A 25,069-nucleotide genomic window follows, 5' to 3' on the forward strand; every position below is an offset into this window, starting at 1 on the left:
TTAAAATAAAATAAAAAATAAAACATGATGTTAGTTTTTAAAAATTAAAAGAAGAAAACAAGCAAAAACCCCAATTTCAGATAGGAAATTAAAGTTCAGAAAGGTTAAATATGTTGAAGTGATCTTATATAAGTGAGAAAACCACTTATGGCCATATATCTTAAACCAAAGCCTATAATGCTATATGAGCTATACTAAATATTTGAATAATTAAAAAATTAATGTACTCCAATATAATGCCGATGATTTGAAGATACTGAAGAAACAGCATTCATTCATTATTCTTACTAGCATTCACTGTCACCAAGTACTGCCAACTTGTTGGTTCCTGGGCCAGAAAATAAAACAAAGAAAGTATCTTTGTTCTTCGGGAGCTCAGCCTACAGGAAAGCCAGGTATTCGGTCATTCTGCACTATCATTAAAACTTTACTTGTTATTTACCAAGTTATGTCCAAAATGCTGAATCATTTAAAGAAGAAGCTTGTGAGATTTTAATTACAAACAAAGAATGACAGTAGACCAACAACAGGTTTATTTTAGGTTTGCTCTAGACTCCAAACCTAAAGTAAACCTGTTGTTAAAGAAACTTCTGTTATAAGAAGGTACATTCAAATTACATTTCAAGTATTCTATGTGATGTATGCAACCCATGGCATATGTACAGTGAAACCATTTTTAATAACACTTGGCTAGGGTTGTAGAGCTATAAAGAATGGACTAGGGTTGTAGAGCTATAAAGAATGGACTGGTCCAACCAAACTGACTCTACCTCTCTACTTCAGGATCTTCAGATTTCCAGGGTTTGTGGATTCAGGGACTATTTTTTCACAATAATCCTGATTATATCTTTATCAAGGTGTTAAGTTTTGGTAGTCACTGAATTCATCTTTAATCAGAAAAAAGAATCATTGCATCACTTGAGGAAGGTTGTTGATCCCTAAATAAGGTAATTGATTTTGGGATTACAGTCTTAGGTTAATGACCAAGGAAGAAATACAGTTTAGTCCCCATCATTGGGAGTAAATATGCAAAATAACTCTTTTATTCTCCAAATCCTCTCAAAATAACATTTCTCACTATGGTGAATTTACCTGGGCTTTCTTGCATGCTCAGAAATTTGATGTTGTTCTTATTCCATGAGGACAAGTTAGTTCTAACTTTCTAGTTCCCAAATAACATACCAAGTTCAGTTATCTTGCTATCTACAATATGATAGAAAATACTTGAAAATTTTTACGATCAAAACATTACTTTGTCAAATAGGAAACCAAATCATAATCCAGAAGGCTGCTTGCTGAGTAAAGAATAAGTGGACATGGATTAAATTTCTAATGGCATGAAGCAAAGATAGTCTGATGCATCCATTGTGTACCAAGACAGTTAGTCATTTAACAAATAGGTGTAAGATAACTACTATGTACTAGACACTAATATATAAAACAAAAGAAATTCATATGTACCCTCATACAGCCTACATTCTATTAGGGGAAACAATTAAATCATTCTATTATTCTATATAATAAAGAGATAATATGCAAATTGACCCTCATGCCCTCACACTAGATGTGGTCAAAGATGGCCACAAGATGGCCGGGAGGGGAGGCTAGTCGTGGGCGATTAGGACAGCAAGGGAGGGCAGTTAGGGGCAACCAGGCCTGCAGGAGAGGGCAGTTAGGGATGATGGACCAGCAGGGAAGGGCAGTTAGGGAAAACCAGGCCAGCAGGGCAATTCGGGGCAACCAGGCCAGCAGGGGAGGGCAGTTGGGGAAACCAGGAATGCAGGGGAGGGCAAGTGGGGACAAATGCAGGGAAGGGACCAGAACAGCAGGGGAGAGAGGGCAGTTGGGGGGGACCAGGCCTGTAGGGGAGGGCAGTTAGGGAGTGACCAGGCCTGCAGGGGAGGGCAGTTAGGGGTGACAAGGCCTGCAGGGAAGGGCAGTTAGGGATGACCAGGCCAGCAGAGGAGGGCAGTTGGGGGTGAGCAGGCCTGCAGGGGAGGGCAGTAGGGGGCAACCAACTTTGGAAGCAGTCCCAGATTGTGAGAGGGATGTCCAACTGCTGGATTAGGCCTGATTCCTAAACTGGCAGTTGGACATCCCTTGAGGGGTCCAGATTGGAGAGGGTATAGGCTGGGCTGAGGGACACCACCCTCAATCCCCATGCACGAATTTCATGCACTGGGCCTCTAGTAGTTACTATATTGGGGAAGTACCATCTACTACAGGAAACCAGAAGAAGAAACTAATGATAACGTTTTGGGTTAGGGTTTGGTTATAGAAAGGATATGCATTTAAACATGCATATTCTTTCACTCCAAAGAATATACATGTTTAAAGGTGTGCAAAAGCTTAAGAGCGATAGTTGATAGGGGTGAAAAAAAGGAAATAAATTACAATTTGCTGGTTAAAGCTCTCTGTTTCTTAGACAGAGTACAGCTAGTAAAAATAAAAATTTGGCTAGGTAGCTCTGTTATCAAGCTTCCAAGATTAACCTCTTCTATCTGTCTTTTGACCAATACATTCTAGGAATAACTGTGTTTAATTCTAGAATTAAAATTTAAATACTCCTAGTTTTCCTAGTAGGAGAGCAATTCCATTTTTTTTTTTTTTAATCAGGTAACATTCCTTATATTCTGTTCCATTATGTATTCCTCTACCCTTTAAGTGAATATAAGATCTATTTTGCTCATTTCTAATATTTGGACAATACTTTCTTTATAGGACTCAAATATTTATAAGACAATACGTTGGATATACCCAGTCTCAGAAATATTGTCAAGACATAGTATACTACATACATCCATATCCACATCCAAAATATACATACATATCCAGATGTCCAGACATGAACAGGTGCACTAAGATCCTTATGTATACTTAGACACACACAAACATACAAACACATCCAGAGACACATTTCCAGATACAATGACACTATTTTTACCCGACCAGATGAATCAACTGTAACACTGTGAGGTATGTTGAACTTAGCAGGACCTGTCCCGTTTTCTCCATGCAGCCAAAGCATCATGAAATCTATAAATGATAAACATATATGGTCAGGGCAACATAACATAGAAAATACCTTATGCATTTGCATGTTATATTTTATGTCATAGGATGCAGACACACTTTTCAATTATAACCCCACTAGAGGCCAGGTGCATGAAATTCATGCATAGGGGGGAGGGGGTCATCCCTCAGCCCAGTCTGCACCCTCTTTAATCCTGGACCCCTTGGGGGATGTCCGACTGCCGTTTCTCAATCTGGGACTGCTGGCTCTGAACTGCTCGCCTGCCTGCCTGCTTCATTGCCCCGTAACTGTCCCCCCGTCAGCTTGGTTGCCTGCTAACTGCTCCCTTGCCAGTCTGATCACTCCTAACTTCCTCTGCCTTGGCCCCCACTGTCATGGCTTTGTCTGGAAGATGTCTGGTCTAATTAGCATATTACCCTTTTATTAGTGTAGATTCCTTCCTTTCTGTTTATATACCCACTAGAGGTCCATGCACAAGATTTGTGCACTGGGGGTCAGGGGAGGGACCCCTCAGCCTGTCCTACACCTTTTCCAGTTTGGGATCCCTTGGGGGATGTCCGCCTACTGGCTTAGGCCCAACATCCCCAAGGGGGAGTCAGACATCCCACTTGCAGTCCAGGACCCCTCGCTCCTTACCATCCGCTTGCAGTGGAGGTGGGAGAGGCTCACGCCACGGCTCCTGCTCTCACCAGCGGTGAGCCCTGCTTCTGGCTCAGTGACACTCCCCTGTGGGAGTGGAGTGACCACCAAGGGGCAGCTCCTGTATTGTCTGCCCCCTGGTGGTCAGTGGGTATCATAGCGACTAGTCGTTCCTCTGTCCAGTTGATTTGCATATTACGATTTTATTATGTAGGACTTGCCTATTTCTTATGCTTTACAAAAACAAATTTTTTTTGTTTCAAGCAATTAATTTACTTTTTTAATGGTCATCACTCAAACATTTAGGGTACATGTCAACCTCTTCCTTAAACTGGTTCTGCTTGCCAACTAACCTGTTCTTTGGTTTTACCATTTCTCTGAGCTCAAATATTCACATTATGTTTCTATAGTCTATCTCATTTACTACCCTGTAGTTGGTTACATTGTGGCCCCCTGAAAACATATGACCAAGTCCCAATGTCTAGTACTTATGAATGTGACCTTATTGGAAATAGGGTCTTGGCAGAAATAGTTAAGAATTATGAGACAAAATGATCCTGGAGTTAGGTTGCATCTTCAAGCCATGAGAGGAGAGGGAGACTTGAGATACAGAGACACACAGTGAAGAAGGTCATGTAAAGACAGATGCAGAGACTGAGCAATGCTGTCACAAGTCAAAAAAGTGTTTGGAACCACCCGAGGCTGGAAGAGGCAAGGAAGGATTCTCCTCTGGTGCCTTTAAAGGGAGGATGACCAGCCCTATAGATTTCAGACTCTGGATTCCAAACCACGAGCAAATAAATTTCTGGCCCTGACTGGTTTGGCTCAGTGGATAGAGCGTCGGCCTGTGGACTCAAGCTTCCCAGGTTCGATTCCAGTCAAGGGCATGTACCTTGGTTGCGGGAACATCCCCAGTTGGGAGTGTGCAGGAGGCAGCTGATCGATGTTTCTCTGTCATCAATGTTTCTGGCTCTCTATTCCTCTCCCTTCCTCTCTGTAAAATAATCAATAAAATATATTTAAAAAATAAAATTGTTTAAGCCACCCAATTTTAGTGATTTATTGCAGCATCCACAAGAAGCTAATGCAGCCATATTCAACCCATCTCCTAAATTTGTTTCTTTCATAGAAATTTTCAGATTCCTACTTTAGCTCCACCTCACCTTCTTTTAACTATCACCAACCAAATTCAGTTACTAAATGATAAATAACTACATAGCTTCCACATTACAGAACTTACCTCAAATATATCCTGATATAATATCTTGTAAAACCTTTGCTTCTATAGCATCACTTTTCTACTAAAAAACAGCAATGACTCTTTTTCTTTTAAAATTTTATTTATTGAAGTAGAGAGACAGAGAAATGGAGAAAGAGAGAGGAATAGAGGGGGAGAGAAACATCAATTTGTAGTTCCACTTATTTATGTGTTCATTGGTTGCTTCTTATATGTACCCTGCCTGGAGATCAAACCCTCAACCTTGGGGTATCAGGATAATGGTCTAACCAACCGAGCCACCCAGCCAGGGCCACAAAGACTCTTTATAGCTTCAAAGCTTCAAATCATTAGAGGAGAGACTGTTCCATTACACTGCCAGACCATGAGCTAGATCTGGCCCAGATTGTTTTTCATAAATCCCCCCCGAGAAACTCTCTGATCTACCCTTTTCCTATGCTCAAAGGCATGCTGGTTCATGGATCAGGCGGTTGCTCTGACCATGGCAAGCTTGTAAGGCCTTTTCCTCTTGGTAACCCTATTCATTCTGGCCTTTTCTATATAATTCTTTAGCACCTACCATGCAGCTTGGAGGATATGCATATCTTCTTGCTGCCTCCCTGGGATGTGCCTCCTATGTAAGTTCCCTCAGTAAACTCTAGCTATAATGCCAGGATGTCAGCTACTTTTTTTTTTTTTTTTTTTTTTTTGCCCTAGTTAAATTATCCCATCATAAGCTCTCAAAGACATACAAAATCTTATTTTCGACTCTTTATAAAATGCACCTTAAGATCCTTTCCTAAAGAAGATCTATCATCACATGAAGACTGTGTAATAAAGGCTTGTGAATGCTCCTTCTATCCTGCTCTTATTCTCCCACTGAAACCAGCTTAGTGCAAGAACTGTTTCCTTCTTGAATTCTTAACCTAATTCTCTAGTCAATAGTAATTTCTCTTTTTTATAATTTTATTAATATGATTAACAATCAATACCACAGAGTAACATTTAATTGTTTTATTTGTAATAAACCTGCACCTAACATACTACTGAGGATGCAGAGCAGGAAATTCAATAAAACACTTGCTGATTGCCTGGGCCAGTGTGGCTTGATGGTTAGAGTGTCAGGTAGCTCATGAAGGGACACGGGTGGATTCCCAGTTAGAGGCACATACCTGGATGGCCAGTTCATTCACAGCCCTGGTCAGGATGCATGCTGGAGGCAACCAATCATTGTCTCTTTCTCACATCAATATTTCTCTCTCTCTCTGGGTCTCTCTATCTCCCCTCAACACCTTCCCCTCTACCTAAAAGCAATGAAAAAATATCCTCAGGTGAGGATTAAAAACAAACATACACAAAACACTTGCTGATCAATCTAGTTGCATGATATCTCCTGGAATGCCAGGTTTCTGAACTATCAATCCTTAACTGAACAGAATAACCATTTATTTCTTCAGTCCACTCTAAGTTCTCATACTATCTCCAGTTCATTTCAAAGGAAACACCTAGCTTTTGGTGAAGAATAAGCAAATCTATTATCAGAATCATTCATTATTGGCCATCCCACACATGTTCTGATTTTTTCCTGGTAATACATTTGAACCCTTTACAAATTCAGATTCAGTAGTTAACATTATACCAAGTATAAAACAAATTAAATCCAACTTGTTAAATAATGTTCTTATAAAATACCATTAAAATTAAGCCATGTACCTTGGGACAACTTGATCAATCTGTTATTCAATCCTCCATCTCCATCCACAATGTATATATCTCCTGTGTCCTCTACATATAATTCTGCAGGGTTATCAAACTGCAGGGGATTCAAACCAGTGCCTTTTTTGCCTGGGGTACCCAAGACTTGAACAAGATCACCAAAGGAATTATATTTTTTAATAGTATGGCCAAAGGGTCCTAAAAAAAGCAGAAATGCAAATAAAGACATTTCACAATACAATCACTTTACAAACATGTTTTTCAAGTACAGTTGACCTTTGAACAATGAAGTGGGAGAAGGTGTGTTAGAGGCACCAACCCCTGCACAGGTGAAAATCACATATAACTTTTAACACCCCCAAAACTTAACCTGTTAACCGGGGAGTTCCCTTTTTAATTACACAACGTACAACGGGCGCATACCCTTTCACTAGGACGTGTCAGTACGTCAAGCCCAGTGGACGTAATTTTATATTATTATTATTATTTTTATTTATACTTAATTAAAATAAATGAAATATATATTTTTTCATTTATATATAAAGCACAAAGGAAATACAAAATTACAAACAAATAGAAAAGAATACCAACAAAAAAATGGAAACATCGAAATAAAAAATTATAAATTTTACAATTATAAAGATTACAAAATATATATATTTTTTATTTCTATACACAATAAAAAATATAAAAAAGTTAACAATTACAGAACAATAAACAAAAGCACACAAATAAAATAGAAATATTGAGTTTAAAAAATTGAAATATAGATGTAAAAATTCAAAACTCAACTTCCGTGTGATATATTTTAAAACAATTGTTGATACATAGTGCTACCTTACAATCTGGACACCAGTATGTAGATTCTTTCCTAACACCTTTTTAGTAGCAAACTCGGCATTTTCTGGATTTAGTTTTTCTTATATCGCTTTTCATTTGTTCTGGAAAATGCCTTTCAACTAAGTGTGATGGTTTAGATGTAGAGCTGGTTGTTGATGTCTTTGGGTGGGTTTTCACTATGTTGTTATCTACCAATTTCTCTACACACTCTATCAAAAAGTGTGATCGATCCAAATGACCTTTATCTTTTTTGTATATAATATATGCATTGAAGCAGCACATATCAATTAATGGTAGAAAAATTTTTTTATAAAATTTTTTTACCCTATTACAGGCAGCCATGTAGGCCACCATAACTCCATCTCCCAAATCTACGCCGCCCATATTCTTGTTATAATCCAGGACAACATTTGGTTTTTCTTGCCTTCTTCCTCTCTTTTCAATCATTGTCTTTTCGTCATTATGAATAGAACTGAGCATCAATACGTCTTTTTTATCCTTCCATTTTAAAATCATAAATTTGTCTTTGATTCTTACTATATGTTCATTTTTCTGTAATTTTTTTTTTTTTTATTTCACTGGGGATTCCGACTCTGTTTATCCTTGTTGTTCCAACAATGTCTGTATTGTTTTGACACGAGAGTTCAGCCAAATGAATGGACGTATAGAAATTATCTAAGTAAATCCTATACCCTTTATTCAGTAAGTCATGTGTTAACTCCAAAACAATTCTTGTTGATTGTTTTTCTTGTGGGTAGTGTGAACCATAATTTGTGTCCTTGCCTGTGTATAAAATTATATTTTGTACGTATGCTGATTGGCTTTCACTCAAAATAAACAACTTCATTCCAAATCTAGCTCTTTTTGTAGATATATATTGTTTCCAAGATAAATTCCCTTTCCATAATAAAAGAGACTCATCTACGCATATTTCTCGTTCACATACATAAAAACTTTTAAACTTTTCTGACAAATTATTGATGATTGGATCAATTTTATATGTTTTTCTATTATATAAAGGTTGGAGATATAAAAAATATAAGTAAATGATATATAATACGAAAATAGGTAGGTAAGTGTAAGTACGTACCCGTCACTGCTCACCCAGAACACGTCCACTACTCTTAATAGCGAAATTATACTGATTCCCTCCGTGTCTTAAATTCATGTCAAGACATGTATGGGTGACTAATACCTTTGTTGTTCGGAAATATAGTCCCGCCCATTTCAGGGCGCAACATATATGTCCTACCCGAACCTGATATTGTTTACGTTTGACGTATTTATACGTCCTGCTCGGTTAACAGGTTAACAACTAATAGCCCACTACTGACTAGAAGTTACTGAAAGCTAAGACAGTCAACACACATTTTGTATGCTATGTGTATTATACACTGTATTTTTACAATAAGACTAAATAAATGGAAATGTGCCCTGGCCCGTGTGGCTCAGTTAGTTGGAGCATTGTCCTGTGCACCAAATAGTAACAGGTCTGATTCCTAGTCAGGGCACATACCCAGGTAGTGGGTTCCATCTTCAGAGCAGGATGCATAAGGGAGGAACCAATCAGTTTCTCTCTCATCAATGTTTCTCTCTTCTCTCCCACTCCCTTCCTATTTCTAAAATCAATAAAAAATGTAAAAAAGATAGTAAACATAAAAAAGGATATAAAAAAGACACGGTCAGAAATGAAGAGAACAGTATTTGAAGCAGAAGATTGAGTCAGTGATTTGGGAGATTAGTTAACAGAAAGCACCCAATAAAAAGAAAACAGAGTAATAAAAAAAAGGAATTTAAGAAAATGTGGATAGTTGTTTAAGGGACCTTTGGGACAATATGAAGCATGACAACACTCGCCTTATAGGAATATCCAGAGAAGAAAAGAGAGAACAAGAAATTGAGAACCATTTGAAGAAATAATGCCTGAAAACTTCCCCAATCTGGTAAAGTAAAAAGACATGAAAGTCCAGGAAGTGCAGAGAGTTCAACACAAGATGAATCCAAAGGGGCACACATTAAAATGGCAAAGGTTGGAGAAGAAAATGCTGGCTGACTAGGCAGGTCTGTAATGAACCCCATCACAGGGCCAGACTGGAAATACAACTAAACTGGAGAACATTCGCCTGGAATTACCAACTGAGGTTCAGCTGAGGAGGAGACATATCAAAGAAGAACAGAGAACACCTGGAATGAGTAGGAGGGACGAGGTCTTGAGAGGAGCTGACCCAGCTTACAGGGGAGGCATGGCAGCAGGAAGGAAGGCCAAGTGAGGAGAGATCTCTATTCCCTCAGAAGATATAAGCCTGAAACCCAGGCTGAGCTCCACAGCCCAGAGCACTAGATCAGTGGCCCATGTAACATCCAGCCATGAAAGATGGCAGGACTGCTGGCCAGGGTACAGTCTGGAGCCCGTAAATGGGAATAAGTCGGACAGAAAGCTGCAGTTTCGTTTTTATTGTTTTTGTGTTGTTTTTTTTTTAAACAAAACAAAAACAAAAATTCCCCACAGAGCACAGCAGTTTTCATTTACAACTACTCACCAGAGGCTTTGGTGCAGGGAGGGAGACTGGAGGAGAGGCTGGTGTGGCAAGCATTGTGGAGAGATGTGGAAAAGCAGCATCCAGGAGTATTTGGTCGTAGGCCCCAAAACAAAACAGCCATTTTTCCTGAGAGGAGCCAGCAACTCCCAGTAGCAACAGGGCAAGAAAAGAAAGAAAAAAAAATAACCTGCCCTAGGTGATACAGCCTGTCCCACCCTCAGGAGCTCTGCATACCAGACTCTACATTTTGAGCTTTTGGAGGAAACAAAAATAGAGGCCAAGTCTAAGGATTTGAACAGTTTCAGGAGCTGCAGTGACTGGATTGGGGAGGTGCCATCTGCTCCACTATTCTGGGAACCAGACAGGTGGTACTCTCTCCCTGAACAGGAGAGCTGATAAAAAAAATACAGGTGTCCAGCCAAACTCACTGATCTCCATACAAGTATCTGTCTAGCTGAGGGCGGAGAAATATTTTGGGCCACTCACGAAGGAGTAGCTCTGGGACAGGGAAACACACCCATACAATTCTCAGAAAGTTAAACAGCACTTCCCCCACATTAAAGCCCTTAACCACTTTTGAGTGGTTAAGATTGACAGCTATTATAGCTAGGAGGCAGAGGCAGGCAAAGGTAGGATCTGGAGAACCAGCCCTGGGCCCCATGCTAACAAACCTACATTAAAGGGCATATTGGCCCCTCCTGCATGCAGCCAAGGCCAGTAGAGACAGACACAAAAAATGGTGGGTGGATGGGTCACTTGGAGCTTTGAACAGGTTGCTGAAAGCCAAAGGAGGATAGTTCCTGACAGTGGTTAGCACCTAAGTTCCTCACAGGAAGCCCAGAATTGGCAGAGAAGAACAGGATCTAAAGGAAGCTCCCATTGGAGACTAAACTCTGGTGAAACAAATGCCACTTCACCACTTTTTAAAAATATATATTTTTATTTTTTATAGCCATATGAATATATTTCCTTTCTAGAAAAACAACTAAATATAATAAAGTTACATGGAATAAACATTAATATTTAAAGAAAAACAGCCCCCCTAACAATCCCCTTTTTAAATATACTTTTACTACAGGTCGGGTGAAGGAGATTCATGAATGGGGGTGAGGGTACTTCACCCGGCCTGCACCGTCTAGCTATCTGGGACCCCCTTGGGGGAAGATGAACTGCTGGGTTAGCCTGATCCCACAGGAATGCCTAAACTGGCAGTTGGACATCCCTCTCAAAATCTGAGACTGCTGGCTCCTCCCTCTCACCTGCCTACCTGCCTGCCTGCTCACCCCTAACCACTCTGCCTGCCTGATCACCCCTAACCACCTCTGCCTCCCTCCCTAATTACCCCTAACCTCTGCCTGCCTGATTGCCCCTAACCACTCACCTGCCCAACTGATTGCCCCTAACTGCTCACCTGACTGCCTGATCATCCCTAACCTCCTCTGCCTGCCTGCCTGTCTGTTCGCCCCTAACCACCTCTGCCCCCACTGCCGTGGCTTCAACCAAAAGGACATCCCAAAGGTCGTTCGGCTGTCTGGTCTAATTAGCTTATTACATGTTTATTAAAATAGATTGATTTCAGAGAGAGAGAGTGAGAGATAGAAACATCAATGATTAGAGAGAATCATTGATTGGCTGCCTCCTGCACAACCCACTGGTGATTGAGCCACAGCCTGGGCATGTGCCCTGATTGGAAATCAAATCATGACCCCCTGGTTTCTAGGTCAATGTTCAATCATTGAGCCATGCCAGCTACACAAAACATTTTTCTTTTTCCTCTTTCATCTTTTTTCTACTTTAAACATGTCCTCTTTATTTATCTGCTTTTTTGATTTATTATTCTAGTCTATGTTGTTTCTTTCATATATCTGATTTTCTTCTTCCCCTTTCCTACTCAAATAATTTTCTTTTCTTTTTTCCACTACTCAGTTTTGTTTTCTTTCATTTTTATTTCTCTCTTGATTGATTTCTTATCTTTTTTCCTTTTCTTGCTTAGGTGTATCTCCTTTCTATTTGACTTTTCAACCTTTTTTTTTCTTCTTGAGCTCATTTATTTTAAACCATTTACCTTCCCCTGTTACCCTAACTCATTTAAAAAAAAATATTTTATTGATTTCAGAGAAGAAAGAGACAGGGAGAGATAAAAACATCAATCATGGGAGAGAACCACTCATGATTGGATGGCTCCTGCACGCCCCCAACTGGGGAATAATTGAGCCTGCAACCCAGGCATGTGCCGACTGGGAATTGAACAGTCCAGGCTCAACCACTGAGCTATGCCGGCAGCATTCCCCTAATTCTTTATAATCATTTTCTTTTTGTCAGCTATGCATCTATATATCGCTTCCCCCGCATTTTTTGTTGTTGTTGTGCTTTTTTTGGTTTGTTTTGTTTTCTTCTTGTGGTTTTTCTTTTTCCCTTTTTCTATGATTCTTACTATTTTTTCTTTCCTAATTCCCTGGTAGTTTCTTCTGTTGGTGCTGTAAGGGTCTTGTTTATGCTTCTGCTTTCTTTCTTTTGTTTCATGTTTTGTTGTGTTGTATTTTGTTCTGTTTGATCAGCACCTCCACAACAGCTCATACTACATAGTTGGGGTTGAGCTACATAGTCAGCCATCCATGAAAGGGATAACAAAATTCAAGACACACCGAAATCGGTTTGGCTCAGTGGTAGAGCGGGTCTGCAGACTGAAAGGTCCCGGGTTCGATTCCGGTCAAGGGCATGTACCTTGGTTGTGGGCACATTCCCGGTAGGGGGTGTGCAAGAGGCAGCTGGCTGATGTTTCTCTCTCATCGACATTTCTAGCTCTCTAACTCCCTTCCTCTCTGTAAAAAATCAATAAAATATATTAAAAAAAAATTCAAGACACAACTACAATAGGAGAAACCAAATAAGTTAAGTATGGGGGTTTCCGATAGTACCCAGCTCAGCAGATCTAAGACAATGCACTATAGGATCCCACAAAACACCTACTATATAAGACCACTGAAGGAAGTGTGGGAGACATAGCAATTTGACCAATATGCAGAAACAAAAACAAGGAACAGCAAAAATGGGGGGGGGGGGGGGGGGGGAATCTCCAAATGAGAGAAAAGGAGGAATCGCCAGAAAAAAACAAAATGAAATGGAGGCAAGTAACTTATCAGATAAAGAATTCAATGAGCCTGTAATAAGGGTGCTCAAATAATTCAGTGATAACTACAAGCAACTTAATGAGAATTAAATGAAACATAATGAGAATTGTAAGGGTCTTAATGAAAGCTACACCAACTTAAAATCAGAGGTGGAAACTAAATCAAAATCAATTAGAAATGAAGAATGACATAGCTGAAATAAAAACACTCTTGAAGGATTCAACAGTAGACCAGAAGAAGCTGACAACCAAATCAGTAATTTAGAAGACTGGATAGAAAAAAGAAAAGAAACCAGTCAGAGCAGCAAATGGGAAAAAAATTAAAAAGGAGGATAGTCTAAGGGAACTCTGGGATATCAAATGCAATAACATTGGCATTATAGGGGTACCAAATGGAGCAAAATCTGAGAAAGGAAAAGAGAATCTGTTTGAAGAAATAATGGCAGAAAATTTCCTTAATCTGGTGAAGGGAAAAGCTCACTCAAATTCATGAAACACAGAGAAGTCTGAATCAAAATGTATATTATAGGCATAAAGAGTAACAATGGAAACAAATAAGTACCTATCCTATATAATAAAGAGGTAATATGCAAATTGACCATCATTCCAACACACAAGATAGCCACCCCAGTGTGGTCAAAGATGGCCACCCCAATGTGAACACAAGATGGCCACCACAAGATGGCTGGCAGGGGAGGGCAGGTAGGGGTAAGCAGCCAGCAGGGGAGGGCAGTTAGGAGCAATCAGGCCAGCAGGGGAGCGGTTAGGCATCAATCAGGCTGTCAGAGGAGTTGTTAGGGGGTGATCAGGCTGGCAGGCAGAAGCAGTTAGTGGAAATCAGGCAGGCAGCTGAGCAGTTGGGAACCAGCAGTCCTAGATTGTGAGAGGAATGCCTGGGATCGAGCCTAAGCAGGCAGCCAGACATCACTTGAGAGATCCTAGATTGGAGAGAGTGCAGGCTGGGCCGAGGGACACACAACCCCCGTCCCTGTGCATGAATTTTATGCACTGGGCCTTTAATCAATAAAAATCTTAAATGTAAACGGCTTAAGAGGTCCAATAAAAAGGCACAGAGTAACTGAATGGATAAGAAAACTGACCCATATATGTGCTATCTAAAAGCCACTCAACTCAGAACAACAGACTTATATAGAATGGAAGGATGGAAACAAATTTTCGAGGCAAATGAAAATGAAAAATAAAAATGGTAGCAATACTCATATCTGACCAAATAAACTTAAAAATGAAAGCCATAATAAGAGACAATGATCACAATACTAAAGGGATCAATACAACAAGAGGATGTAACTCTGGGAAACATACATGAACCTAATATAGGAGCATCCAAATATATAAAAAACTCCTGGGGGATTCCAAATGACAGAGTCATAGCAGAAGACTTCAACACCCCACTGATATCACTGGATAGATCTTTTAGACAAAAAATCAACAGTGATTGTAAAAATATATAAATATATATATATATATATATATATATATATATATATATATATATATATTATTGATTTTGTACAGAGTGGAAGGGAGAGAGATAGTTAGAAACATCGATGAGAGAGAAACATTGACCAGCTGCCTCTTGCACACCCCCCACTGGGGATATGCCCGCAACCAAGGTACATGCCCTTGACCGGAATCGAACCCAGGACCTTTCAGTCCCCAAGCTGACGCTCTATCCATTGAGCCAAACCGGTTTTGGCCAACAGTGATTGTAAATGACACACTAGAGCATATGGAATTAATTGACATTTACAGAACATTTCACTACGAAGTATAGAATATGCATTCTTCTTAGTGGCATATGAGACATTTTCAAAGACAAACCACATGTTAGGGCAGAAACAAAGTCTCTACAGGTTCTAGAAGATTGAAATCATATCAAGCATCTTCTCAGGTCACAATGGCATAAAATTAAAAAATTAAAATAAGAACACTCAGAAACATTCAAACACATGGAGGCTAAACAGCATGTTATTAAACAATGAATGGTTACCAATGAGATCAAGAAAGAAATAAAAAACCTTACTGGGATAAAATGAAAATGAGCACAAAACACCCCAAATCTATGGGACACAGTGAAAGCAGTCCTGAGAGGGAAGATCATAGCACTACTGGCCTACCTCAAGAAATAAGAAGGACCAAAACCAGTTTGGCTCAGTGGATAGAGAATCGGCCTGCGGAATGAAAGGTCCAGGTTTGATTCCGGTCAAGGGCATGTAACTTGGTTGCGGGCATATCCCCATTAGGGGATGTGCAGGAAGCAGCTGATCGATATTTCTCTCTCATCAATGTTTCTAGCTTTCTATCCCTCTCCCTTCCTCTCTAAAAAAATCAATAAAATATATTAAAAAAAAGAAAAAAAGAAATTAGGACTAATAAACTATTTTACCCTACAATTAAATGAATTAGAGTCCAACAAGAAAAAACCCAGAGTAAGTAGAAGGAAGGAAATAATAAAGATCAGAGCGGAAAGAAATGACAGACTAAAAAACAAAACAAAACAAAAAAAACCTACAAAAGATCAACAAAACAAAGTGCTGGTTCTTTGAAAAGATAAATAAAACTGATGAACCTTTAGCCAGATTCATTAAGAAACAAAGAGAGAGCACCCAAATAAAATCAGAAATGAAAGAAGCAAAGTAACAACTGACCCCAAAGAAATACAAAGGTTTGTAAAAAAAATACTACGAATAACTATATTCCAACTAGCTGGACAACATGGACAAAATGGACTTAACACCAAGAAAAATACAGTCTTCCAAAACTTAAACAGGAAGGATCAGAAAACCTGAATAGGCCCATAACTACTGATGAATTTAAAGCAGTAATAAATAAATAAACTCCCAGCAAACAAAAGCCCCGGTATGGATGGTCTCACAAGGGAGTTTACCAAACATTAAAAGAACTAACATATATCCTCCTCAAACTATATCAAAATATCCAAGAGTAAGAAACACATCAAATTCTTTTTACCAGGCTACCATTAGCCTAAACCAGATAAAGATACCACAGAGAAAAAGAATTAGAAGCCAATATTCCAGATGAACATAGATGCTAAAATCCTCAACAAAATATTAGCAAATCGGATCTAGCCATACATTAAAAAAGACAATATGCCATGACTAAGTGGGATTTATTCTGGGAATGCAGGGCTGGCCCATTCTTCCAAAATCAATAAATATGATAAACACATAAACAAATTGGAAAATAAAAATCACTTGATCATATTAATTGATATCAGAAAAAGCATTTGATAAATTCCAACACCACTTTTTTATAAAAACTCTCAGTAAAGTGGAAATAGAGGGATCATACCTCAACATAATAAAGGCCATATCTGACAAACCTAAGCCAACATCACAATCAACAGACATAAACTAAAACTATTTCCCCTAAGAAATGGAACAAGACAGGGATGTTCACTTTCACCACTATTATTCAATATAGTACGGGAAGTACTAGCCATAGCAATCAGACTAGAAGAAAAAAACAAAAGGCATTCAAATTTGAAAGGAGGAAGTAAAACTGTCATTCGCAGATGATATAATAGTATACACAGAAAATCCTTTAAGACTCCACCAAAAAATTATTAGATTTAATAAATGAATTTGGCAATGTAGGATACAAAATAATACCCAGAAATTGATGCCATTTTTATACAGCAATAATGAGTTATCAGAAAGAGGAACTAAAAAAACAATTCCATTTTCCACTACAACAACAAAATAATATTAAGATATTTAGGAATAAACTTAACAAAGGAGGGAAATGACCCGTACTTGTAAACCTACATAACAGTGAAAAAAGAGAGTAAGATATAAACCAGTGGAAGAATATACTGTGTTCATGGGTTGGTAGACTCAACATCATTAAAATGGTCATACTACCCAAAGAAATCTATATATTCAATGCAAACCCTATTAAAATATCAATGGCATACTTCAAAGATCTAGAACACGTGTGTCAAACACAAGGCCCGCGGGCCAAATCCAGCCCGCCAGGCCTTGCAATGTGGCCAGCACCGCGCTGTCATCACTGCACTCCGCTGTCAGTTTATGACATTGTCAGTTTATGACTGTTCAGTAAACCATTAGGCCCGCGATTTAGGCTGGATTTTAGATTTTGGCCCCTTCTCTGATTGGGTTCGACACCCCTAATCTAGAACAATAATATGGAACCAAGAGAGACTCCCAAATAGCCAGTGTAATCTTGAGAAAGAAGAAAAAGGTGGAGGGATCACAAGACCAGATCTTTTTATACTACAAAGCCACTGTACTCAAAATAGCCTGGTAATGTTATAAGAACAGGTATATAGATCAATAGAACCAAACAGAGATCTCAGAAATTGACCTAAGCCATTATGCTCAATTAATATTTGACAAAGGAGGCAAGAGCATACAATGGAGTAAAGACAGTCTCTTCAATAAATGGTGGTGGGACAACTGGACAGATACATACAAAAGAAATGAAATTTGACCATGAACTTATACCATAAATAAGAATAAACTCAAAATGAAAGATCCAAGATGGCTGCCAATAGGACAGCAGGCTGCTAGATGGTGTGTGAGAGAACAGAGGAGAGTGCGTGGACGTGCAGGGAGCATCTGTATTTGTGACAGAGGAAAAGCTATATTCACAGGACTGCTGGGGACTGGTGGACCAGGCTCCCCTGGCCGAGCAGCCTCTACTGCTGCTGAAATCTCTCCTGGAGCGGGTGGCTCTGCAGCAGAGACCATGCCACCTTAAAGGGGAGACCAGCTGTGATTGGAAGCCTAGCCTTACTGTTAGAGTGGGAATTTTTGAGCATTCCGGAGAGGCTGTGGACTATGCCCCAGACAAGAGTTGTCAGTGTTGACACCAGGCCAGGCCTGGAAATATAGTTTCATGACCCTTCCCCTTGCACCTCACAAAATAGCCTTGCAAGATAAAACACTGTCAGCTTTCTGAAGAACAGGATGACCCATGTGAATAACATGGTCATTGGCATGATCTTGATGTTACTTGGGAAAAACTGGTTTGTCTTAGGTTACTCGTTCTGCAAAAAGAGGATGTGGTTAATGTGCTTAAAAGTGGTCCTACACCAAGGATCACTGCTGCTCTCTGACCTCTCTGTCTGGAAGGCAGAACAGCCGCTGGCAGGCAATAAAGGCTCCCTAAATTTTAATTTGGTTTGGACTACAGTGGTCTTTATTCGCGTTCACTCCACAATGTTACCTTCAAGGACCTTACAGATACCTCCCAGAACCTTACAACCACAATGCCTAGGGACCAGCTGCCTCAGCTGTGAACCCATGAATACCAGGGCTCCCTGACCAGGGCACCTCAAAAATCTGTCCACAGGAGACAAAGCGGTGCTAAACATGCTGATGGGCCCTGTGCCTTCTCACAGAGCAGATAGAAGGAAGAACTGAATCAAACAACACCCACTCGGAACTGGCGAATTAAACACAGTTGGTAAGCCAATCCATGGACAGAAAGGTCATATATCACCTAGAGAAAGCTCTAAACTCCTCAAATTCACCTGTGTGTTAGTTGTTTGCATTTTTTGGATTAGTTGTTGTTTTATTGGACTTTTCTCCCCATATACATATATATTTATTTCCCCCCTTCTTTTATCTTCACTTTTTTCTCTTCCCTTTTCTCAATATCATTTTGTTTGCTTTTCTATCCTGTAGTTCTCTATTCTCTGTGGTCATCTTTATTTGGAGTTATTAGCATCGTGAATACATTTGTGTTTGGTGCCCTGTGCGTTGTATCCTGTTGTTTTGTATTTTCTGCCTTTAAGTCAATGCAGTATAGAGAGAGCTACATAACCGACACCCTGAGAGAAAAGATCATGGGGAGACAAAGAAACAGCCTGCATACAAAAGAAGAGTAATCACCAAGAAAGGAAGTAAATGAAATGGAAACAAGCAATATGTTAGAGAAAGAATTCAGAGAAATGGTCATAAAGAAGCTGAAAAGACTAGAAGACAAATTCAACAATATATGTAAGAACCAAGAGGAAATGAAGAACCAAGAAGAAATGACAAATAATATTGCTACAATAAAGAACTCATTAGATGCCAAAACCGGTTTGGCTCAGTGGATAGAGCGTCAGCCTGTGGACTGAAAGGTCCCAGGTTCGATTCCGGTCAAGGGCATGTACCTTGGTTGCAGGCACATCCCCAGTAGTGGGTGTGCAAGAGGCAGTTGGTCGATATTTCTCTCTCATTGATGTTTCTGGCTATCTTTCTCCCTTCCTCTCTGAGCACTGATGAATGGACCAGGAGGTCACTTTTTGATTGCAGGTGAGGGCACAAGCCCAGGGTTGCAGGCTTGATCCCCAGTGTAGGGTGTGCAGGAGGTAGCTGATCGATGATTCTCTCTTATCACTGATGTTTCTCTCTCTCTCTCTCTCTCTCTCTCTCTATCTCTCACGCTCTCTGTTCCTCTCTGAAATCAATAAAAATATATGGAAAAAAAAGAAAAGCTGTGATATATATATATATATATATATATATATATATATATATATATATATGAAATATTACCAGGTCTTGAACAAAGAATGAAATCCTACCATTTGCAACAGCATGAATGGATATAGAGGGTATTATGCACAGTGAAATAAGTCAATGAGAGAAGACAGATACCATATGATTTCTCTTTAAGTGGAATCTAAAGAACAAAATAAAGGATAGACACAGAGACTGAACTGGTGTTTTCTAGAAAGGACAGGGGTTGGAGGACTGGGTTAAAGAAGTGAAGGAATTAAGAAATACAAATTGGTAGTTACAGAATAGTCATGGGGATGTAAAGTACAGCATAGGGAATATAGACAATAATATTGCGATGACTATGTATAGTGCCAGGTGGGTATTGGAAATATCAGATGAACAATTTTTAACATATATGATTGTCTAATCACTATGCTGTACACCTGATATCAATACAAAACAATACTAAAAATAAACTTCAATTGAAAAATAAAATATACATTTTAAAAAGGCTCCTATAAAGTTAAAGGAAAGATCATAATAATGATACCCTCTTTGTTAAATGTCTTAATTCTACTGAAGTACAATATATTTTTATAATACATGATTTCATGATTAGATTGGGCAACTCTGATTTTAAAACATGCAAACAAGAACATGGGCAAAGTGCCCTAGCCAGTTTGGCTCAGTGTATAGAGCAATGGCCTGCATATCGAAGAGTCCTGGGTTCCATCCCAGTCAAGGGCTCCTCTCTGACCTGGGCCCTGGTTGGCTCATGCAGGAGGCAACCAATGAATGTGTTTCTCTCACAACAATATTTCTCTGTCTTTCCCTCTCTTTTCTACTCTCTCTCTAAAAAAAAATGAAAAATATCCTCCAGTGGGGATTAAAAAGAAAGAAAAGAACATGGGCAAAGATATGATTTTTAACAAGCTAATTTAACAGATGCTAGTACACATACCGTTTCCTACATCCGTGATCCAAATGGATTGTTCATACAGTGTACTGGCTGCAAACATACCATGAGGTGTGTCAACTGTGTAATTCCAAGCTCGTAGGAAATATCCATCCTCTGTGAATACTAGTACTTTTTGGATGTTATCCCCTCTCTGAAGGCATACAAAAATAATTGCTTAGATAAAGTCAGTTTTAAGGAAGTAATGTTTATTTTGGCAAAGAGAAACAAAAAGTAAAGGTTAATCAAATAATATTAACATTTATAAATATAAATGACAGTACAGTAAAACAGGCTGTTGCTCCCTTTGTATTCATGTATTTTGCTTTCTAAATCCCAATTTTACTTACTTGGGCTATGTAAAGTAGTCCATTCAGGGAGTCAACTGCAACACAAAATGTTGCTCCAGTAAAGTACTCTGAATGTTTAGGCCATCCCACATCCAGTCTGTAAAGAATTTCCTCAGTTCTCCATGAAATGTGAAAAATAAACTCTCTTAAAACCTTAAATAAAATCAGAAGACTAAGATTCAATTTACAATGTAGGTTGGAAAAAGAAAAGAAAAGAAAAAAGCTTACTTTCTAAGTGTACCTTGATACTTCTATCCACAGAAGTCTTAATGTGTGGGAAGGAATGGTCTTATACATTTAAAGACCAAGTCGACCAAAATACAAATCTGTAAAGTCTTTGAGGCTGTAGTGGTAGGTGGGAAAGAAGAGAATGCATCATATATAGATGCTCCTCGATTTACATCCCGATAAGTCCATCATAATTTTAAAAAGCATTACTACAAGTAACCTATCGCTCATAACCTAGCCTACTTTAAATGTGCTCAGAACACACATTATCCTATAGTTGGGCAATTCTCTTGAGTTTCATCTCACGAAGCCTTTCACTTCTCTCCAGAAGACACAGATGTATTTATAAACATGATGGGATCCGAAAATACAATCCCCTCCAAAAAAAACCAAAACCAAAAACAAAACAACAAACCCTGACAACAGTTTTATAGCATCCACTGTTTATCTTCCTGATCGTGTGGCTGAGAACTGTCTAGCATCAGGAGAGAGTAGCAGGTTTGCACAGTGCTAGCCCGTAGAAGTAGTGTCTACTGAATGGTATCGCCTTTGCACTATCCCACAGTAGAAAAATCATGTCAGGAACCCTCTGTCCAAACATTTTGAAACTAAGAGACAAGACAAGACCAAGGGGTTCCGCTCAACCACTCTCATCCACACCCCGTTTGAGACAAGCTAGTGCATCACCTCCATTGGAGAGGGTAGCATCGCCTCTCCAAAGTGCTATCCACACCACAAGCATCAACTTCTTCACTATTCAACTCACCGAAGAGCCAGAAAAGCGCGAATATAAAATCGCAAACGCAAGGAAAAAGACAGTGGCGGCCGCGCACAGCCAGAATCTCGCCATGACGAAACAGGAAGCGCGACAAGATTCAGCTTCTGCGGGCGTCAGAGGCTGAGAAGCCCAGGTCCACTCGGTTCTCTGCAGCCACAGAGGCCCCTGTCTCCGTCTCCCTTCCTCGATGCTTGGGGTTCGAGAACCGGAAAGCAGCACAGAGCCCGCACCCCATCAGGGATTCCGGGAGCTCCCTGCGTCCCCGCCCCCATGTCACGTGCCCTGGGGCTGACCCAGTGACCAGCCCACCCCTCCCCGCCGGGAAAGCGGTCCTGCGCCGAAGGCACTTCGGGCGCCCGTATCTCTGCCCTGACGACTAGGGGATCACAGTTTTGAAATTAAGATAGACCAATCAGAAGCTAGCACACACAAACCCAAGCTATAGGGTGTGGCCCTCAAAAAATGGCTTCCAGGTTGTGCGAAGGGTGTCATGTGCTTCTGATTCTGAGGAATTCAGGCATACGTTGTGGATACCTATGTTCCCACACAAGGACCCCTCCCTCGGCTTTCGGCAAAGAGTGGCCTAAACTAGCGGCCCGGCGTTGAGTTTGCTCGCGCGACGTTTCCATTGAAGGCCCACCAGAGCCGGTGGGCGCTGTGAGGGGGGCCGGGAAGGGCGCCTCGCCGCGCTGTGCCTGCGGGGCCCCGAAGTCCCCCTGCCCGCAACCGGGCCCGCTTCGCTCGGCTCCCGGCGCTCTGCGGCGCCGGCCCGCGCCAGAAGCCGAGGCAGCTGGTAACAAAGAGCCCGCCAGCCGCCGGCTCCCGGGTCGCGCGAACCCAGGTGTCCTGCGGCGCCGCCGGGATGAGCGCCAGCTGGGCCGCGAGCCCCGGTGCGCGGTGCTGAGGGCCGCGCTTAAGTGCCGGCGCGGGCGGGAGGCGGCACCTCCTGCCCGCGGCCTCGCTCGGGCCGCCCGCCTGCGGCTGCGCCGGAAGCGCTCGGGCCTCCCCCTGCGGCTCGGCCTGCGCCGCTCGGACCACGCTCTGCTCTGGCTGCCGAAGCCCGGGCTTCTCAGCGGGACTCAGCAAGGACCCGGGTCTTCTCCCAAGTGTCCTGAAGCTTCGTGTCAAAAGCCGGGGAAGCCTGATGCTTTTTTTTTTTTTTTTTTTGAATAAAAAGTCTTTGTAGTCTTCATTTTTAGAATTGCTTCCAGAGTTTTAAGTAGTCTACCTCTTCTCATCCTTTCTCCTGCTCCTGACGTCTTTTTCCTCCTCAGCTATAAACATTTTTACCTCAGAGCTGACGAGCGTTTTGTAATTGAAAGTATAACTTAAAACCACGTCGAGAGAGTAGTCAAGATGGACAAAAAGTCCTTTGAAATGGTGCTGGATGAAATTAGAAAGGTAATTACATTTTATTTAATTTTATAAGCCACAAATTCTCATGATTTATTCTCGTTGAGCTACTGTGCAGATTGTGCAAAATACGGGTTTTAGGATTGCAAAATTGGTTGGAATTTTAATATATAGTGTAGGACCTTATGTCTTGATACATTTCACGATACAAACAGAAATTAATAGCTCCTTACTTTTGGATTTTCTGTGACTTAACTATTTTTGAACCGTTTTCCTCATCTTTCAGTAACATAAGATATTGAAAGCTAGAGCAAATATGTAGAACATTCCTTTAATGGTTTTTATTACCATGATTGATTTTTAAAATCTGAGAATTGACACACTATATTGCTTGGGCTGGACAAAATGTGTGCCTTAATGAAAAGTGTGTTATTAAGTTTAAAGTCATACCCTTAGGAATGGGCTTCAATGACTTGAATTCCAAAACTTTTTTCTCTTGCTTTCCAAGTTTTTGCTCCTTTTTGAGACCATTGTAAATAGCCTACCTTTCAGAATGAGTCGGACAGAAAAAAAAAATTTGAAATTTAGCCTTAAGCGTACTACTTCAAACCCAGAATTAAGAGTTTGCATAAGTAGAATTCGAGGCACTTCCTGTAACATTCTCAGAACTCCCAGGCAGTTATCGCCATATTTCCATACTTTTAAGACCCTTGATTGACTTGGAAAGATTTGTTACTGTGTGCTCTGGTGCTTATTTGTTTCAGCTTATGAAATTATTAATTAAATTGCCCGTGGATGTGCTGTTTTTCTTTATTACCTATAAAGCAAAATGTTGTTTTTCGTCATTCTTTATAATGCATTTTTATTTCTCCAATTTGCATGTGAGGTGAAATTTACATATTCGGCAATATTGAATCTTCTTTTTTGAATGAAATTTCTGATTTTACAAACCCAGTTTGTCCAAAAAAGATTTTTAAGTGTTAGCTTGTTAATTCTATATTTAGAATTTGCCACAATTTATTCATGAGCTGGTATTTAACTACTGTTTGTTAGAAAATAATAGATGCATTGAGGTAGACCAGTAGATTTCTGTTGGAAACTATAGGGTGTTACTTTGCATATTCTCTCCCTCCTAAAGATCACACAGGAAATACTAATGAGGGAATAACAAGTTTTTCAAAGATGAAAATCTTGTTCACACAAGATAGCAACTTAAGTCATTATTTCTGTTTTGCAATCAAAATGTCTTTTGCTGTCTATGCCAAATAATTAGATGCAACAATATTGTCTTAGTCTATTAAAATGGGATAAAAATATAGGCATATCTAAATATGAGAATTACTCTAGGTTTTTTTCAAGGTACTCTCAGACTTTGAAAATGTAAGTCAATTTAAGCCAGGTAATCTCTGCCTGAGTGTCACCTGAGGTTTATAGGTAATAATGACTGTGACTACTGTTGGTAAGAGAGAAAGACATGTACAAAGACATTAGGAAAGAGAAAGAAAGTAAGGGGAAAGGCAATGTTGAATTTGCTCTTCAAAAAGAAAGTAAGAATAATACTGTGAGTACTTACTATGTAAGCCTGTTTTAATCACTTTCTTCATGTGCTGTATGCACTATTTGACTTGAACCTGCTAACAATCCATGAGATATAGGTACTATAATCTTCATTTTACAGATGGTAAACATAGTCTTTGTGAGGTTAACTAGGTAACACAGTTATCCAGATGGGAAGGGGGAAGGATGGAAGGGTGTTGTGGTCCAGCATTCAAACTAAGGCACTCTGACTCCGG

At 40.0% G+C, this 25,069-nt stretch overlaps 2 protein-coding genes across 3 annotated transcripts in view; one reads left to right on the plus strand and one right to left on the minus strand.

Annotated features, from left to right (window-relative positions):
• Positions 1-22,202, minus strand: part of NHLRC3 (NHL repeat containing 3) — a 46,024-nt gene extending 23,822 nt beyond the window's left edge. For both annotated transcript variants that reach the window (XM_084879585.1, XM_084879584.1), the window contains exons 1-5: positions 21,912-22,202; positions 20,918-21,070; positions 20,574-20,721; positions 6,603-6,803; positions 2,945-3,036 (exon numbers count right to left, since the gene is read on the minus strand). In XM_084879585.1, the coding sequence (XP_084735711.1) occupies positions 2,945-3,036; positions 6,603-6,803; positions 20,574-20,721; positions 20,918-21,070; positions 21,912-21,995 (678 nt within the window). In that variant the 5' untranslated portion in view covers positions 21,996-22,202. The remainder of the gene's footprint in view (positions 1-2,944; positions 3,037-6,602; positions 6,804-20,573; positions 20,722-20,917; positions 21,071-21,911) is intronic.
• A 178-nt stretch (positions 22,203-22,380) lies between these two features.
• Positions 22,381-25,069, plus strand: part of PROSER1 (proline and serine rich 1) — a 66,162-nt gene continuing 63,473 nt past the window's right edge. The window contains exon 1 of the mRNA XM_084879512.1: positions 22,381-23,324. Within this exon, the coding sequence (XP_084735638.1) occupies positions 23,280-23,324 (45 nt within the window). The 5' untranslated portion in view covers positions 22,381-23,279. The remainder of the gene's footprint in view (positions 23,325-25,069) is intronic.

Source organism: Pipistrellus hanaki, assembly GCF_964339955.1.
Source record: "Pipistrellus hanaki genome assembly, chromosome: 3".
Lineage (NCBI taxonomy): Eukaryota > Metazoa > Chordata > Mammalia > Chiroptera > Vespertilionidae > Pipistrellus > Pipistrellus hanaki.